At 46.8% G+C, this 20362-nt stretch overlaps 1 protein-coding gene across 1 annotated transcript in view; it reads left to right on the forward strand.

Annotated features, from left to right (window-relative positions):
• Positions 1–20362, forward strand: part of LOC119442295 (hemicentin-2-like) — a 234635-nt gene that overhangs the window by 192066 nt on the left and 22207 nt on the right. Inside the window, exons 5-8 of the mRNA XM_037707116.2 lie at positions 12342–12493; positions 13273–13417; positions 14685–14978; positions 15478–15765. Coding sequence (XP_037563044.1) covers positions 12342–12493; positions 13273–13417; positions 14685–14978; positions 15478–15765 — 879 coding nt within the window. The remainder of the gene's footprint in view (positions 1–12341; positions 12494–13272; positions 13418–14684; positions 14979–15477; positions 15766–20362) is intronic.

Consider the following 20362-nt stretch of genomic DNA (forward strand, 5'->3'; position numbering starts at 1 on the left):
CGAGCGTCAGGGTCTCCCATCAATACTATGCAAATTTGAGAGCGTTCGGCCGTCGTTGAAAGGCCAGCAACCAGGCGTATAAGACGAATCGTCCCGGATGGGAACAAGCTGTTTCGCGCAAGCGATGCCTCCATTTGTCTCAGGCGTCGGCGCAGTAGCTTGACAGGGCTCTACACAACCCTACCACTTGGGGCAGGACAAACCACCCCTCCCCCATCCCCCCCCCCCCCCCCCCCCCCGATTCTGCGCATCCCAGCTCGATTTATGTGCGCATTAATTTGTTGGTCGAATTTTAGCGTTCTCGCGTTGTCCGCACATGTTGTCTTGCTGTTAAAGAAAGAAAGAAAAAGTAGTAAATATGGCACAAGCTTCTATGAAATGTGTCGAGGTAATGTAACCTCAAGTTTTCGCTTATCGAGGGATACAAAGCGCTTGCGCCTGCAACTCGTCCCTGAAAATTGTGTGCGTTCTAAACGCGATTGGTGCACATCAGAGAAGCAGAAATCCATCTGTCTTGGCGCTATCCGGCTAGCTAACGGAGAACGGCACCTGCTGCTCTCTATATACGTAGGATAAGTGGATGTGACGGTAGCTAAATCGTCGTCGGCATCACGCCACCGGGCTCGGTTGGTATCACAAATTATAAGAACGAGATGAAAGTCCCGTCGGATGCTGCAAGGTTGAAAAAAAGAAACGCGCAGAAGGAAGGTCTCCGACACTTCTGCTAATATTCGGTAGCCAGTCAGTCGCCGAGGTGTGTCTCCGGCGATTTTGAGAATGTGTACGCAGGCAAAGACGACGAGGGTAAGGAGACAAGCATTCGTTTTAACTTTTCGTAACACACACACACAAAAGGGGGAAATAAAAAAAAAACAAAAGAAAAAAAAACACGGTTAATTCAACGACGAACTTTCTATGCATCCCTTCTCTAGTCTCTTACCTCTTGGAGCTGAGAAGCAGCACCGTTCAGCCAGGCGCATTGGCAGCGTTTAGTACTGGGCCGGTTCATGCGCCTTGCAGGGATAGGTTACGCAACGCGTTCTATCTCTCCTGTCTTCGATTACGCTGTAAAGAAACACCTTTACATTTGGTGGAGGTTAGGCTTAAATAAACACCTTAGCACTTCACTTATTTATTATTTTGTTTATTACGGTGTTGTTTTTTTTAGTGTCTTTAGTTGTTACATCCTCGAGTTTTTAGGAGCTTCATGAACTCTTCATTTTCTTTTTAGCCTAAGTTACTGAAAATTCGTCAAAAAATGGAGTATTTAAGTTCCCTTAAATGAGAAAGATATTCCAAAATTACAGCGTATTATGTAAACAGTTTGTGTGACCTGAACAAAGCCCGCTGTGAAGTATGGTTCAGTTAGGTTTGGAAACATTTGCCCATCTTGATCGACTAGTTCTTCGAACGGTACACTCTGTCGTCGTAAGCATTGTATGCTTTCGTTCGCTGTTAAGTGCCCACTAAAAGCAACAATGAAAACCACAGGTTCTTTTTTTTTCTGCTGCACGATCAATTAATGCTACTAAAGAGCAGATACAAAGACCTGACACAAGTAGGAGTGAGTAAAGCAAAACAAACACCCTCGCTAGGTTTTTTACTATCTCTGTCCGTGTTTGGACGCCTGCCTTTCAGTAACGCAAATATCTACCAATTTTCTCAACTCGCAGTCCTCCTGAGGTAAATCCATACACGTAGTACTTCAATCGCGCGAACATTGGCTTGTCTGAAGGTACGCAGCTCCGTCATCCCGCGACCCTTCTCGACTCTCCGTTAACCTATCCAACAAAGTCGTGATTGTCGACAACACTTCAAGATGACATGGACGAAGTATCCTTATCCAGCTTTCATTAAAAAGAACATCTCTTATGAACCCCAAAGAAAGGATTAGCACGCTAACATGAATCCATTCATATGCTGTCAACACAGGCTGCGGGCCCATCAGTGCTTTGAGTTTACATAGACACCAAGAAATCTTGAATACCATGATTTATATAACACTATATATAAGAGCGACATGCTGAATATCAACAGCCCCCTATGGTTCTGAATGTTTCAAAATGGCAAGATAAACGCCTACTCCAACCAATTTAACATTATATGAGCTTCCACAGCTTCAATCCGCCAACTGATGTGTGTCAAAGCACGGAGGCGAAAGATCTGCTGCCTTCGGTGAGTGAACGATCTCTAACAATCAATAGTCCCCCTCTCCATGCCACTACACTGTTATCTATATAGTCGCTTCAGCGTACAACGTTGAATCGGTGCTTCCATGCTGTTGCAGCTGTTTCTTCTGCCGCTGCGTCAACAGCTGCTCCTAGTTTCCTTGTTTCCGTTTCAACGTCGCTGTTGGGAATCTACGTCTCTCAAAAAAAAAAAAAAATCGTGTATTGAGCATTGCGGCTCAGTGTTGTGTTCCGAGCAACGAGACACCTCTGTTCCCGAAGGCTGCTCATCGATTCGGCTTTTGTTCCCGGCCCGGGCCCGAACCAGCGCGCACAATACTTCTCCTTCCTTCCACACCGCCGCCTGCTATGCTTTGACTTCCATCAAGTTTTTGCTTATTGCGCCACCTTTCAGAAACATCGGTTGATATTTCCGTGCCCTTGTGTGTGGTGTGTGTATGTTGTGTGCGTTCGTGGGTGTGCGCACGTGTGTGTGTGTGGGGGAAGGGGAGTCTGCGTGTCTATACATGGAAGGCGAATCCAGCCTCGCAGATCTGTCGCTGATTTTGGGCACCTATAAGACGCCTCTACGTTACCTTCCGGGGAGCTGGCCCCATATAATGGACAAAGCCTAAATGTATCAGCGCGGTGTCTTTGGCACCGTCGAGCAGGAACTGGGAAGTGTTTCCAACAAATTTGGAAATGGCACACGGTGTGATTGAAGAGCGAAATAACTTTTACAGTGATGCTGTTTTAAAACTCAAACTTTCTCCGCAGTCTATATAAGAGCGACCCCTACGTTCTGTATACAACTTTGCTAACGCTCGCCAACTTCCAAGGTGGAAAGAAACTGTATGGCGTTTGAGCGGAATATACGTGTGTAAGCAAGAAGCATGTAAGAAAGCTCATCGTTTCTTTCTTTATTTGTCATTTGAAAGATGATCCTCCTTGTTCCTTTTAATATTTATTATTGATTGGTGAGTAGCCGGTGACATAATTATCTAAAATTTACTAGTAGAACACGCCCTGCATTCGTTTGCAAGCGTCCTCGTTCCCCATGCTAACAGTTGCCAATAATGAAAACTGTAGAGATCAAATTTCTAAGTAGTTCTATTCTAGCATACACATTATGCACGAAGTCATATGAAACTGCATAACTAGCTCCCTCGCTTAGCTGAACCAAGTTAAACTTTCAATAAAGGCTCGCGGCAGTTTCTGAGCACGAAATACTTACTACAGGTTGTTCAGCCGTCGACAAAGCCGCGTTTTTTCCGCGAGAAACATGAGCTTCCATCACCGTGACATCCCCTGCACGACTGCCACCATTTCGAGCACTCAGGTTAGTAAGGCCACATCCCCGTTCGATCAAAATCTGCTGCTCTAAGTAAACCTTGCCCTAATATTTGCGTCGTACAGTCGCAATAGCATGCTCAACACACGGCTACGAAAACCTTCCAGAAACCCTTTGACGAAACTATATCGTTTGCCCTTCAACAAGGAATGTGCTGCCAGTCAACCGTCACGCCAGGAAAGCGGTGTGAAGTACCTGGACCAGTTTGCCGCTCAGAAAAGACTTAGGTAGCAAAGAAAAAACCCGCATGCTCTCAGAACTTCCAGTAATGTGAAGGCCCTGGCGGAATCCGCGGATCTGCTCGTGCACGTCTCCTCTTTATAGAGGAGCGCGTTTGCTTTACTATATAGAAAAGCAAACGCGCCGTCCTTGCACCTGGATACTGCCGGTTAGGCATTTTGTCTGAGGCAAACCAACGTCTAGCCCGCACTCCCACTCGGGCCAACAGGCGTCACCGCGCTCAAACAACACAGCGATGCGAAGTTCGTGTACACAGACGTACAGAGACCGCGACAACCGCTGAGAATCACTATACTGGCATTAAAGCATCCTCGTCCGCCCTTCCTCATAAAGCTTGCGACATCGGCGCGTGCGCGCGTCGGCGTTATTGCAGTGAGGCTAAGTAGGAGCTCAGTAAAACGCAAAAGTGAAACTTTGGAGCAGCCTTTTCAAGCACGCACCCGGGGGTGCGCAAGGGGAGACCCCGGGGAGGGAGCATACTTCAAAGCCGCGCTACCGCTGTTTCCTGCCGCTTGTCAGGCGCTGGCAGCAGTGGTCGCAGAAATAAAAAAAGAAAGAAAGGGCCGCGTCGCCCGTGCCTAGTCCCTCTCTCACTGAATGCCCGACCGCCAACAGCGGAACACCTCGGCGCCGTGAGGCCTTTTGTCTTCCCATTGTTGATCCTAGAGCAGAACGGACCCGAGACGCACGTTGTTGGCGTGTGCAGGAAGCGGTCCCGTTGGCTCGTGTCTCTCGTTTCCTTTATATTTTTGCAGCAGGATTGCGTTGAGGGGAGCTTCGCGTGGGTGTACATAATGGAGCGAGATAATATCACAGCCGATGACGAAGGATGAGGAAAGTAAGGAAGACGAAGAAAAATTCAAGCTTATAGCTATTACGTTGGTTTAGGCGTGTGTGTCGCCGCAGGCTGTGAGGAAAAGTCCTTGAGGTGGTCACGCAAGCTGCACTTAAAGCTGCAGTTAAGTGCTCCAGTTCAAACTGTTTTTATTTAGCTTTCTGCGAGAAACAAGCTTGAAAATAGCCTCACCGAAAAAAAAAACCTCTCCGGTAGTCCTAGATTCTGCGTAGGTGGACAAAAAATGTTTTGAGTATCGCCTGTTCTGGTTGAAAGGTTAAATGGCAGTGGCTACTAGAGTATCGTCAAGATAGAATACTTAATGCAAGCTCGGTATTCTTGTTTTCAGAATTTTTGTTTATGTATGGAGTGCTGCGTTAGCACTTGTTTTCTTTTGCTAGTTTTACAAAATTATGCAAAATTCACATGGAATTCCCGTGAACAAGTAGTTCGGGAAAAATGGGGAGAATACGTGATACCTTGTGCCGGCGTGCGGGAACATTTCACTGAAGTGGTGTCAAAACGAACACGCACGGTGTGGAAAAAAAGAAGGCATCTCATCATTAGTGTTCGCCTCGTACGCGGAAGAAGGAAAAGTCAACACAGCAGGAACAGTTACGATATACATTTTATAATCTTGCACAAAGTCTACAGACCTCCGAGACGTGTGTGATGACGAAAAATATACCGGACAATCGTTTATTGCTGATTTCTGTGACCGCGTTTCTGTATATTATCGAACAACGTGCAAAATGCTCTCAAGTTCGGGCTATGCTTCTCATACATCAAGCGTGTCTTGTCAAGAGGCATTATGATAACAAGCTCGAGCAAGCTGTAGGACGCATTATACAGCAGGCAAAACGCAATTACTCAAATTAGTGACTTAAGTCCGCCTCAGATTACGTCCGATGTAAAGGGCATGCACTGAAAATCCTTTTCTTCAAGTTACCTGGAGGGTAAGGTGATAAAATTAGCACTTTTTTGTACGCGATAGGTTTATCAGTATTGCCCTTAGTAAAAGGTAACAGCCTGTCTTCAAATGTCTTGTACGGTGTAAACCCTGCCGCGGTTGCTTAGCGGCTGTGGTGTTGCGCTGCCAAGCACGAAGTCACGGAATCAAATCCCGGCCACGGTGACCGCATTTAGATGGGCGCGAAATGCAAGCGTGTAACGTGCATTGCGGGCACGTTAAAGATCCCCTGGTGGTCAAAACTAATCCGAAGTCCCCCACTACGGCGTGCCCAGCAATGCAATCGTGGTTTTGGCACGTAATTCCCCGGAATTCAATTGAATTCAGTCCTTGCATGGTATATGGCATCATGGAAGGATTCAGTCAGTTGAAATGTCAATGGCATGACCAACGCATCTTAGCTTGACGCCGTCTTGGTCTTTACCATATCAACACACGTTATACGCGTTACAGCCGAGCGGGATACCGTGTAGCGTTTGCACCGGAATGAAGTACGCTGCTAATGCCCGGAGCGAGCAAGCGCCACAGTTTCCATCACCTTTCTAGCGAACGGCTTTGGTCAACGCCAGCCGCGCACCGCCTCGACAACTTGCGTTGACACGTCTGCGCGGCACAGTGCGGTGTACCCTCCTCTAACCCCGGCGACGACAACGACAGCCGTACGCGATCGATTCGGCAATTTCTTGCGCGCGTCGCCGTGCCCCGCCGGTATAGGTCCGGCAGCTTCGAGCACACCCACCGAAGGAAGCGAACGTAATCACCGCCTAGGCGTCGGTCCAGGAAAAAAAATAAAGAAGGAAAGACAGTAGGAAGGCTGAAGAAAAGGGGACGCACGTGCAGGGCACTTTTTGTTGTTAATGTTCGCATTCACCCGTCTCCCTCACTCTTAATTTTTTTTCTTTCGTTGTCCTTTTCTTTCGTCGTATTTGCGTTTTTCTTGAATCCTTCGCGCGACTGCCATACGAGTGTAGAGGCGGACTGCCGGCACGGGCCACGGTTTCATTATGCGTGAAAGCGCGCATGCCGTTATGCTCCCGGCCCCTCGCAATTTCGGCGAACGCGAGGCGAAAGGAAACCCACGCTTGGGGCTGTGTAGCCGGGCTGGGGAAGTGGCCGTGCATGGACGGGGATAAAAATACCGGTGACCCGGCAGTGGTATAGAGTGTGCGTGAGCGGAGGTGTGAAAACTGCACGCAGTGTTATGTAGCGAACGACCGGAGAGTGTGACCGAGGGTCAGATTCAGTGGGAGGGAGCTAGCTGGGGCGAGACCCGCTGGGAAGGGAGAATGTGTTCGGGTGCGCTGGACGTCGAAGGAGGCGAGGTTTGGGCGGGGTGGGAGCGTATGCGAAAATGACGACGTGGAGGGCAGGGTAACGTACTTTCGTCTGTCCACGTGCCGAAATTTATGCTCTGTCTCAAAGGTCGAGGTTTGGCCGAAGGAGCACCTAAAATGGTCGCCGAGGTATTGGGTGCCACAGAGGCTGCGATTGCGCGAGGAAAGAAATACGACGAAGACCGTAGCCCACTAGGTGCGTCACACAAGTAAAAAGTGGAAAAGATCTACTGAATGAAGGTAAAAAGGAAAGTGAAAACGAGACGAGAAACGAAGAGCTAGTAAAGAAAGCCAAACGTGCAATTGGTGGAGAAGGATAGTGAAAACACATGAGAGCTGAAATACAAAGCTAGTAGTCAATGAAGCGGAGAAGGAGGAATAAACATTTACTTTTTTTAAAGAAAAATTGAAAAGAAGATACAGGCATACTTAGAACAAACTGAATAGTTCGGTGCCGTCGAAGGGTGAAACTGGTGCAAGCTGTATTGTAGTATGACTCGCATATTTTGCCAAATCGCACCTCGCCGCAACATCATTGCAGTCATTAATTTCGCCCGGACGCGTCTTTGTGTGTGTCAAAAGTTTTCGGAGAGCACCACGCAAGCGTGGTCTCTGTTCACTGCAGAACAGAACTTAAAAAAAAGCATTAGGTGCCAGGAATGAGGCGTAAGAGAAACGGGCGCTTACATAAACGCTCATGCTAAGCATACTATAGGCGCACGAAGAAGACAGGCAAATAGAGGCTCGCGCAAAATTTTCTGAATTCAGGTGCACGCTCGTTATGGACGCTTAGATTAGCTTAGTAGCCTTTTCCTTTTCCTCTGGTATGTTTGAATGGGCAGTGATTTGGCCACCGGCGTTCGCGCTCGTGTGTATTGCGACCGTCGTTAGAGTTTCATGTGCAGCATATCACGGAAGCATGATCATCACGCACATCTAACTCTTCGCACCTTTGCTGTTGCGCATGTCTTGCTTAAAGAGGATGGCATTTAAAACACGTTCGTATGTGTGTGTAAATGATAAACTTTGTTTTGTGTTCTGGACCTGGCCGAACGCAGACAGCCCGAGCATTTAATTTTTGAAATTAAATTCTGGTGCTTTACGCGCCCAAAATACGATCGGATTGTAAGACACGCCGTAGTGGAAGACTCCGGGTTAATTTTGGCCACCTGGGGTTCTTTAACTGGCCCATAAATCTAAATACACGAACGTTCTTGCATTTCGCCCCACCGAAATGCGGCCGCCGTGGCCGGCACTGAACCCGCGGCCTCGAGCTCAGCAGCGCAGTGCCGTAGCCAATGGGCTGCCTTTCCGGTGACACTGCGACATTTTTTCGTTGTTCTCCTTCTCCGGGCGAGCTGCTTTGCGACAATAGGATTGAACTATACCTGTGCTTCCTTAAACTTTGTTGAACGACAAGCACGAAGTATTGAACTGTCGGCTCAAATAACAAGCATCACGATCGGCTTCTAAGGCCTCTACGCACTGCAGTGGTTCGCGCAACTGCCGCCTAATGTTGGTGCCGCCGGTCTGGTCCGTCCCTGGATTGCCTTGGCTTAAGCAACAGTGCAAAATCAAGGCGTGGCTTATAGTAGTGCATTCGAACCAGGTCACAACGCAGCCGAAGAAAGCAAACAGTGGCGGCCTGCAAGCCTACTTCAAAGCACCATAATTAGCAGTTTCACGCTAGACATTTGTCATATATCCTCGTGCGTATGAGCACGCCCGCGCATGCTTATGTGCCTTTTAAGTCTTATTAAAAAACATATCTGACGCTATCTCTTCTGATAATGTAGTTTTGAACGTCTTTTCTGTTTAGCCACCCCCCTTTCTTCAGGTACCATCAGGCCACAACAAACCCAACTTGATGACCGTGCTGTAAAGCTTGTTTCCCCTTTATAACACTAGTTCTGCCGTAAAGCCCGCTTTAAAAAGAGAAAGCATGGAGAAGAAACGCAGGGAGGTCAACCAGACAAGTAAGGGAAACAGGAAAGGGAGAGTGAGGGCAAGCAGACTAAACTTCCTGGCTAAGAAGTTAACTTTAAAGGTACAGCAGAGTAGAAATTTGGAAAAGCAGGGCTGTGTCATGACTTTGTGCACTGTTGACTTCACAACTGTGTTTATGAAGAGTTCTTCATAGGCCTGTAAAGTGATAGTATAGTCTCCACGACGCCTAAAAAACTATTTGAAAGCTTTTGGGAACAACCAGAGCGCTCAACCACATAGACTTCATAGCAGAGAATGGTGTAACACAAGTGACAACGTATATAGACAAATGAGAAAAATGCCTAAAAGATCACATAAATAGATTATGTGTTCACTAACAAATTCACTATGTCGAGGTTCCTCGTAAAGCTCGAACGAGTTTGCTTCCCTTGTTTGAGTCTGAAATTTTCACTGTGCTAGAAACAAGAATTAGGCTTTGACCGAATGCCGGAAGACGTTACCATATTTCCTTTCGTATATTTTAATAACTTAAACACGCCACTGTGGCAACGCTCTAAATACTTACTGTCAGCTCCGCTTTTCCAAACCAAGAGCGACAGGGCTTCCGCAAGCCGACTATGGCACCCTTCCAATTAGTTAATGACTTCAGTTTCCCTGCAACGCAAACTCCGTGAAAGCTGGCTTCGCAGTGAGAAGTATAAGCTAAAGACAAAAGAATGGGTAAGTTAAAGAAACGCCGGAAGAGGCGCTCGTGATAACGGCGGCCTGTCGGTAGTCCAGTTTTCACACTAACTTTGAGCACCGTCATGAGCTGCACTCGTTGAAAGCTTTCCAATCAGCGTTGCCAGTCTGCTCGCCTGCCCACTTGTGGAAGTGAGCACTTTCTGCCATGAATTAAATCAAGTATGCGACGACGGAAAGCATATTTGCCTTTTCATCCCTTCCCCGTGTTTCCGTACGTGGCGTGAGTGGGGACGGAATAATGTTTGCGTGCTCCTTGGTACGTGCATGGTACGTACGTTGCGACGAGTTGGGTTGCTGCTCTGGCTCTGGTTTTCTTCCGCTTCCGCTGACGGATTTCCCCGAGCATTTGTGAGTTCTCCCGTTCGGGCGGAGTCTGGCCAGATTTAACGGTTCATGGAAAACGCAAACATTGCTGCCTTGGCAGCTCCGCACACTTTATTTCCTGCGGCCATCCAACACTGAAACTCGAGACAACTAATGTAAGAAAACTCGTGAAGAAGTTGTAGTAGAAGTATTATGGCGGCGTACATTGTTCCGCCTTTTTTTTTTTTTTTTTTTGCGGTGAACGTATTGCATCCTATTGTCACTGATAACAATTTGTCCTTCGAGGAAAGCTTGGTTTCTTCACCATCACTACTTAGGGGCGATGTGAAATTAACGATGTGGTTGAACACTGTTAAGATAATATTTAAGCAGACACACGCATGCACGCACGCACGCACGCGCGCACACGCACACACTCGCTGACTAAATCGGTGACTTTACGAGTTCCCTTGTTCATTTACTAACTCCCTACCAAGTTGACTCCCGAATAAAACTACCTACCTGCCACCTGTTCAGGTTATTTGGGGTACTACGAGTAAGCCTTCTCGACATGTGAACTAACAAAGAAGCAGCTAGGCTAAGTAGACTAAAATGAGCTGCCCATTTGCCTTCCTTGGAGCTAGTTTTCATTTCTTGATGACATAAACGATTTAACTGGGCTTAACGGCCTAACTCGGAGCCTTAACTTTGATCCCGATTATTTCGGACCGCACATGGTCTTGGTGCTTCACGCGGTGTTAAATAGAATTGCCCTACGTCACAGATAAAGTGCTTTACGAATTCAATTTCATTGGCCCGCTCCGCTGAGGTTTGCTGTAAACACCGTGAATCTGAAGTGCCCTCCCTCCCTCCCGATTAGTTTCGCGAGAAATCGCAGTTTTTTAAGCGACATGCTCTTTACAAAATATCGAAATTTCTGGTCTCTATACTGATGCCATTTTAAACTCTAAACTGCATGATTTACCGCTCGCAGTATCGTTTTTGTTCTTTTTTTGCGGAGGGGAGGGGGGGGGGGGGAGGTGTCCCACTTCAACTATCAAGCAAACCAGTTTGCGGCAAGCGGTCACTGTGGCGACACGTGAACAGGCAGACAAAGTCATTCTTATCATCTAGTGGCTGTGGGGGTAGCACACCAAAGAAGGGCTTCGTGTTATGGTACCATGGCGACTTCGGTTGGCGCAGCCCATCCCCGTTCCCATCTATCAACGAGCCTTCTTCAGTTTTTATCTTTGGCTTTTCCTAATGACGGACGTTTGTGCCTGGTAGTTGTATGGCATCAGGAGAAGATGCGGTGTGGTGTCCTGGTGTAAGCACGATCGGTGCCTGCGGCTGGGCGCATGGATTCGAGTGCCTCGTGATTAAGCACGTACCCGCATAGCCTCCCATGCACGGCGCGTGCCTGCGTTCGTCGCTGCACGAGATGACGATGGCACACGGCGTTGAATCTACACCGCAGTCACCGTCGGTCCCTCGACAGGAGTTTTGTATCAGGAAGGGGAGGGCTGTGTGACTTGCGTGAGGCCACTGTTGTACGGAATGACTCAGACGTTTTGGTTTGTACTACGGGGACAAGTGCGGGGTCTCCGGGGAGGGGTGGGCGTTAGGAGGGGCGTGGCAGAGAGCGGGCGAATTGAATGACTCGCAGGCGGTGTTGCGGCGAACAAAAGGGAGACGGCGGTCATGTGTCATTGACTCAGTGATACATTGCGCGTCGTTTGCACAGGGAGTCAATTAGATTGAAGCGCAAGGGAAAAGTTGACTGCGGGCGCGCGTGAATAATTAAAGGAAGGGAGCGTCGGTCGTACACAGACGGTGCACTTTCGGCGGACCACCTGGACCTCTCATTAGCTCAGCCGTAACTGAAGCGTACGCAAAAGTTGAATGAAGTCCTGACACAAAAGACTAATTACCATGGTATCCGTACCTTTCGCCCAAGTGCAGCTTCGTCAACGCTGGACGAGTTGTTTTCCGATATATACGGGTGCTTCGGAAGTGACTGCACACTCAAATTGTATATTCTAGGCAGAGCGTTACCATGTCGCTAGCGCGTTAGCCGACGACACTGGACGCAAGCATATGTATAGTTTTCATTCATCTGTTTTCGGCAAACATAGACAGATGCAATATCTTCTGGCTTTCAATTAAAACATAATAAGAGACAAATTCAGAAGTGTCACTTAAGGTATCATTTGTACAGCGGCTCACAAGACCAGGCAAGGTGCAGCCCCGCATAATCGCATCCTATATGCAGATCTGTTGAACTCAGTCTGTTGAATGCGTCTATATCACAGCAGGCCCGAGGCACCTCATTCTTTCTGTACTTCTCCCTACTCTTGTCCACAAAATTCACAAGGTTTTATTCACATAGTTCTGTCCCACAAGTGCGGTGCTTGACTGTGTGCTTCCTCTATACTTCCTTTTGTGACAGTGAAACCATCCATGGTGCGTATCCGGTCCAAGCAGCGTCCACTGGCGGCAGGCCTCCCGGCGGAAATTGAGTGCGAGGCGGCCGGATCCCGGCCACCGCCCGTGATAACCTGGTGGCGCGGGAAGGCCAAGATATCCGCCGACCACGTTAAGGTCCGTTGAGGAGTTTCACAGTTTTCTGCTTTTTCTGCGTCGCGCCATTCTCTGTTCGTTACACTGTTACCAGTGTTTATACCTTTCCAAAATGTAGAAAAGTTTGCCCACAGACTTGAAAAAAAAAGTACTCATAGGAATTACTTAAATTTAGCATTGTAGTTAAATAAGGCGTAAGATGCAGCTCGCATTGAGCTTGGTCACGCTGGCCCGGATAGACTCATTGACACGAACTCGGGCTCACTTCAGTATTTTTGTTGTCGCAGACTGACAGATTTACGCACTCATTATAGTTGAAAGTGACCGTACAAGGCCAATAACTAACGTGGTCTTAAAAGCAATCCATTCACTCACTATTGAGGGCTGGTGGATTAATCTGACCACTTGCATTGTGTAATAATAGGTTTATCCAGTCATGGAGTCACTGGTTAAAGGTATACCTTAGTTTTGAAACTCACCTATACCCATAAACTAGCAAGTATTCAAAATCACTTGTATAAGTCATCGAGAGCTCACATTATTCGAGCTTATATTCTTGCAAGCTAACGAGTCCACGAATTCGCAGCTCCTGAAAATTATTTCAGCATACACTTCAACTAGGTTCAATGCAAGCTTTGACACCGTAGTGTTGCAGGCGCAATAACACAAGAAAAACAATTTGAGCATTACTTTTACAATTTCGGTGGTATGATTTGGAAATTGGGATCTGTAGATGTTCTACCTATTGTGCATTGCACTTGAGAGTTGTAACACTTTCTTTTCTGTTATGTAACACGCAGGTGATGCCCATAGGAAATCGTGTCTTCTCAGTGGTCACCTACACCCCTACGAGAGAGGATAATGGCAAGCGACTTCGGTGCGTTGCCGAAAACCCGAACATTGTAGGAAGCTTCATCGAAGCGTCGTACAGCCTTGACGTTCACTGTAAGTGCAAATTGCGTTGCGTTTTTTTTTAAATCGTATAATATAGCATGCCTCGCGCATCATTGCGTGCAAACATTCTGACTGGTCTATTTGACTTACCTGCTGACCACTTACGGCGTCATTGCGAGTATCCCGACATCAGATAGTGGCACGCACTTCGCAATGTGTCGGCTCCCAAACTGATAAATGATGCGTTGAGAACGAAACCATATGCAGTGTTCTTTTCTTTTTTAGGATAAAGTCCGCGCATAATGTGTGGCCGCGAGAATTACCGTGGCGCCACGGCAGTCATACACATTTTCTTGAGAAATAACTTCAGTATATGCGTCCTTTCGTCACCATAAGAGAGCGAGAGTAAAAAAATGCCTGGAAAGTAAACCAAGCCAGGAAATCCGGTTTACTAGGCGTAACAGCAAGAATGCATCTGGAAAAGTCGATAGATAAGGAGGAAATACCAGAAAGAGACACTAAAACAAACGCACACGCACAGCTGTTGATACAAGTCAACACCAGTCAATAAGGAAGTAAAGAACGTTACCGCATGATAATGCAGACGTTGTTAAGCCCTTCAGTAGGGCTCTAGATCGTGAGTCACGTCTTCAAACAGTCCACTTCCCGTACTTCGGTGACTCTCAACACATAGTGTCATGAGAAAACAATAGTTCCTTTGCTGAACTTCTGCATTCCTTGATGATTTCTAGATACATAGAAGGGCGAATAGGACGATGAGTCAGTCTGCTGAAGTGGCCCTAAAAACGCGCTGTACGAGTTTACACCGCAAAGTTTTCAACCTCATTTGCCCAAACTACTTCTTGTACAAACTGCACTTGACCCTTTCGCCACATTATAATGAGTGCAATGCGTGCGATGGCTTAACTCGTTCATGTTTCGTGCGTCTGCACGCGCTATGTGGTCTCGAGGGCTACTCTAAAATATGTCTTGAATTTACGGGGCAGATCCTTGCAGTTACGCTATATGTACACGTGCTTTGAAGGTGCGCTGCTAGTGCTTTAATTTGCGCGCAATGAACTTGTGCCAAACCACTCTTTAGCCTTTCTCACAGGCACTAGATGGAACCCGACACTTTAGTTCTTGTCACTGCTTCTGTCTCTATATGTTATGTGCGTGTGTACAAGTATGAATGTGTACATACGTCACCTCCGTCACCTTAAGTGACTTGCTATAGACCGTGCGGCCAGGCAAACATCTCCGGCATCCATAAAACAGTGTTTCTCTCCCTCAGTCTGTTTCTGTTTGGCCGTTGCAGACAAGCCACTAGTGACGCTTCAGCTGGGCAAGCGACTGAGGCTGGAGGAGATCTTCGAAGGGCAGGACGTGTATCTGGAGTGCAGCATCGATGCCAATCCCCGCGTGAGCGAAGTGGTGTGGCGTTTCGAAGGCAGCCAGGATGTTCACTCGGACCCGGCGGCCAAGGTGATCACGAGCAACCAGTCCCTCGTGTTCCAGGCCATCCAGCGTCTGAACGCTGGTCGCTACACGTGCGTCGCCATTAACACCGAGGGCGAGTCAGTGAGCAACGAGCTCCATCTGAAAGTACAGTGTAAGTACACTCCCCCATTACCTTACTCGCGTTCTCGTTCCCTTTTAGAAAAAGGAAACACAGCCAATGACGGATGAGATTGAACTCGCGAACCTGCATATAAAGAAAGCCTACTTGAAGATCTCTCCAAGAGACCGTTTTTGTGAGCAGTGACCATAATTAGGTTGACGAAGATGATGGCGTGATCCGACTAAGAATTACTGATCTATGGGGCTCACGCAAGCTGTCATGCCACGCTTATATTAATTTATTTTGCCTTATTAAGCGTGTATTCTCAACAAACCTGTAACAGGACGAAACATTCATCCGAGACGCACAATACGATGCGTCCGTGCACTTACACACAACACCTGGATGCGTCTATATCATACTTAAAATTACTAGCATCACTCAATATGGCATCGATAAATTCAATTCCTTCGATTGTCCACCACCAACGCGCGTCTATATTTTCACCTCCCTTCCGCTTGTTCTCAGCGATGTGTTTCTTCCCTCGCAGACTCTCCGGTGTGCTCCGTTCGGCAGCGGGTCGTGTACCCGGCGGCGGCGCACGAGATGCTGCAGGTGTCGTGCGATGTGGACGCGCACCCATCGGCCGTCAGCTTCCAGTGGGCATTCAACGGCAGCCTGCGGAACCACGAGCTTCAGACCTTCGTGTCCGAGGGCAGCCGTAGCGTAGCATCGTACGTTCCACGCGACAAGGCCGACTATGGCACGCTCCTTTGTTGGGCCACCAACAAGATCGGTCGACAGAAGGAGCCCTGCCGCTTCCAGATCGTACCCATAGGTGAGTGCATGATTCGCTATGAATGCCTATGTGTAGATAAAGCTTTCACTAAAAACGAGACGTTGGTTTTCGCGAACTGAAACGTTTTTATTGCGATAGCAATTATATGGACACTCCAAGCGCATTTCGGCTATCGCTGTCGGTGTCGCCGTGATGTTGCGTATAGAGTCAAAGGGCGATAACATCGTCGCCGCGGGCCGTATGTTGTATGTGTAAGTGAAAGTGTGCGAGAGTGAGCCGGCGATGGTGGCTTAATCTCGCGCGTGGAAGGGAGGAAAGCAGGGAGGAAGCGTGCCGTTTTCCGTCGCGCGCAAGGCACTGGAGGTAGGGGAGCGGTGTTGTAGTCCGACGGCTGCTGCGTACGGAGCGGCCGCGCGCGGCTGTCGGGCCTTACCTTGAAAGCGATCTGCGATCGTGACAGAGTACACTGAGTGCTGGTAACTTCGTGTGCGCTGTGTTTTCGTCGCTTAATTCGCGTTGAAGCGAGAGGCAGCAGGAAGGGCATTTCGCTCGTTGCTGCGGCCGCGCTTCCTCACTCCAGCGTTTCATCGAGTCAGGTGTGTTCATGTTCATTTTACAAGTTTATACGACCGATAAAAGTACTATCGTTACTTTGTATATCTGTCTACTAATTTGCTATCGTAATCGATGCTTCTCTTTTAAACTGCAACATTTTTCGTTCGGTTTTAGTTACGGTTAAGCGAGAATTCTTTAGTTCTGGTTCAACGATGGAGTGGAAAAAATGATGGCTCAAACTTTTTTGAACCACTTTATGTTCTTAGCATAGCCAAGGAATAATTACAGAAAACAGCAAACACTTATTTTGTACCAGAACATAACGGCGCTCGGGAGCTTCGTGAAAAGAATAAAAAAGAAGAAAAAAAAGATATGAGACGTACGCGTGTCGTCCTTCAGGCCCTTACTATTTTTTTTAAACATTCCATGCTGGGAAGCGCACCTCAAAAGTGATATGTCAGCGGCAATACACCATATCTATAGCACCTAGTTCAATTTAAATACCAATGTGGTCAAAGCGTCCAACCCTAGGAAGCGCTTCTTCATTTTAAGCGATTTCTAGGTCACCCACCACCAGATAACTATTTCACGGTCATGAACTTCAAACGCTTCACGAATGTATTACCGACGTGCCTGCCTCCCGATGCGACACGTTGAAAACCGCAGTAACGGTGCTGCCACTTCTAAAAAAATCACGTCAAGCTTGCGTGCATTTTCAAATGAGGTAGCAAAGTTGAGTTACAAGCGCAGGCAATGTTTTATAGGAAAGATCCCCAGAAGGTGAACCAGAAACCGTTATTTCTTTTTTTTTATTTCGTTCCGAACTGTACAAATTTCGTTTTTCGGTTTTGATTAACCTGGTTTTCGCAACTCTTGCAGATCACGCTGGCTACCATGCGAGCGACCTAGTGGTGAATTCTTAAAAAAAAGACATTGTACATTTAAAATTTCACTACGATGATCTGCGGCTTGGTACAGCATCACAATCAAATGGTTTAAGACGCCAATGATTAGACAAGCTTTAATATTCCGTCAATTTTATGAAACTACAAGACTTAACCACCGGCTGTGTATCTCAGCTCATGAACATTTAAGGAGTACACGTGAATAGGTTCTAAAAAGGGCCAACCTAAGGTCTGGTGAATACGTGCTATTGCATTTTAAGTTCTACTAGCCACTGCTACACTTCTTACACAGATGGGTCTGCGCCCTTTAATTTATGTGCACACACATGGCGCACTTCAGCGTGTGCATATAAAAGAAGAAACTTCCAGGGTGAGAAACATTGTTAGGAACTTCAGGACGGCGCGCACTACTTTCGAGGGAACCGCTGTAAAACATCAAGTGACATGCCGTTATTGCGTGCTAATTAAACTGCGGAATTACATAAATAATGAACGAATTTACAAGAAACCTTGGTAGTGCGGGCGGTCACACTCGGCAAAAATGCTCGCACCTTTCGGTGATGTACAATTGCGGTGGTCAGCGTGAACTATGTCACTAAGCGTATTTGGAGAGCTTTCTCGCGTGCAGGAGAGGAGAGGTATGTAGGCTAAAATTTGCAGATATTCAGTTAGCCAATGGCATACATACCAGTGAATGGCATACATACCATACATACTATTGAACTTATTGAACCCGTGAACAATAGCAGCAAGAAACGGTGGATTGCCCGTGAAAACAATTGCAAGCTTTTAAGGGCAGGTTCACAGCTCGTGGATTTCTGACGAGTAACTACTATAATATATCTGCTAATGTTCTTAGAAAGACAAGTTTCGTGAAAGTTTCTTCACATTTTCGCCAAGAGTTCTCGTAGAATACAGAGTGTGAACAACGTATTAACTCACACAAAACTGACGTCATTGTTCGGAAAAATAAAATGTGGCCTCCCGCAAAGATGTTAATTTCAATAAGTTGAAACTCCAGACAACTGCATCTATGGCTGGGAGTCACAAATGATGGCGCAGACGAAATCATCCTTATGGTTCACAGGCCATAGAGCAGTACTCAACACGAAAAGGCCAAATGGTTTTCCTAATAACTACGAAGCTTCATTTCTAATACCTGTAATCAAGATTGCCAGGTCTTATTAAACAGCATTTGTGCAAGGCCTTGGCAGTATTTCTTATCTTTGTGGTTATGAAGGCACAAGGGATAAAGCTGTCTGGATATTTTTTTTTTACTTTTGCTGCTTTCGTGCTCCCACTACGACTCACCGGCGACGGTTTAATGAACGCTTCCTTATAGCTTCCAATTTTGTTCATGTACTATATTACACTGTTCCACCTTTTATCATTGATCAAGCAAACCAGATGCGTCAAGCGTACCGAGACCGACGAAAACCTCACTGAACTCTTACTAAAACTTCTGTGCTCTATTCAGGCGGTTATCTAAACTTCCTATTAACGTTGCTAAAATGCAGTACGAGGTCTTCTGTTTTCGGTTGGTCTGGACGTTATCTTTGTCCTCCACCGAACGGGACATTTCCCACCTCGCTTCTTTTCTTCGTTTGCATAATAATGCTTGTTTGTCACGTCGTATCAAGTGGCTTTACAGTAATAAGGAAGGCATTTTTTATTCTTTTATTTTATACATTTTTATGAGATTAAGTTTTGGATAATCCTTGGTAATGGCTCTTATGACACGACAATTATTCAGGAAGGAACAAACATAGGACGCATATGAAGCGCCATGACGATTGTTAGAGGTGGCGTGAGCTTTTTATTAGAACAGAAAGCTTACTGGGAATAATTTCTTGAGAATCAGAACTCATAATGCTCAGAAGCCACCGAGATGATTTAAAGTTGCCGGGGTATTTTGCTGTGAGCTGAAGCTACGAATAAGCTTAAATATATTTTCACCATCTTTGTATCCTGTGAAGAAAGAAAGTCATGACATTTTTTTTTCAATATAAAATAAGACCCATAGGGACTTGCACTCTCTACTTAAGCCACTCTTGGTTTGATGAGAAGGAATGTCCTATTTGAATACATTTACCCTCGGTCCTGTGACCCCCTACACCGAATTACTCTTTCGTGTTGCTGCATGCAAGCATTGTTATATAAGGAAATCAGAAGAAGCCCGATTTAAGTATTAGTGGACGCACTCCAATGAATAAGAAAAAAGAACAATTAAACAATAAGTAACTATTCATTTCTGTATTCACACGAGTGCGTAACAGCAAGTGATAATTACATGCCGTTCCTGACGAATATTTTTCTTTACTCGTGCAAACTCCTCGCAGTTCACCATCAATCTGCAAGCTGCTGCTTTGCATAAGAAAAGAGAGAGGGAAAAAATTCGTAGGCTCGGTTTCAGTGGTGAATTAAACTTTATGCATAAGTGTCAAATGACCAATTGAGCGAAATGCAGCTCCACTAACGTGAAACCTGGGGAGGTGCGAAGCATGCAGTGATGCGCCGCTAATGGGCTCATACTGCCTTAAGCAATGGCTCATAACCCCGTAAACGCGGCCTCCCCATTACGACGACAGAAGACAAGTGAAATTCTACGCTGAAATGATGAACAGCAACGCATCCAGCTCTGGTAGACAACGACGACGACGAACGCGGGAGCAGTGTGCCGAGCGCGAGCCGCATACTTTACCGTGACGACGACGACAGGAGACGCCGACAGCCCGAGCGCATAAGGTGCTTCGCACGTAAAAGTGATAGTCCAGTGGAGGAATAGTGTACCGTTCCAATTTATACTGCAGCTGCTCACCTATACCAGCTCACCTATACCAGCTGGCCTCAAAATTTAGGTTATGCACAATGATCGGGCTCTTTTTTTATTAGCGTCGATTGTTTGTGCTGCACCTTGCATTTCGGCTCACCCTCAACATTCGATGGATGCAATATGTCATATCGGGGCCAGCGGCGGTGGCTTCTGCAGCAGCGGCAGTGTTAGTACTCGGCTGGCAAAATAAGCCAGAGAGAAATATATAAAAAGCAAGGCAGGGATGTTAACCATTCAATAGTCTGGTTGGCTACTCTATACGCTGGGAGAAGGGAAAAGGGCAATAGAAAGAAGGTAGAGAGAGATGCGCGAAGATACGGAGTCAAAGGCGCTCGCACAAGCC

Source organism: Dermacentor silvarum, chromosome 2 (genome assembly GCF_013339745.2).
Source record: "Dermacentor silvarum isolate Dsil-2018 chromosome 2, BIME_Dsil_1.4, whole genome shotgun sequence".
In the NCBI taxonomy this organism is placed as follows: domain Eukaryota; kingdom Metazoa; phylum Arthropoda; class Arachnida; order Ixodida; family Ixodidae; genus Dermacentor; species Dermacentor silvarum.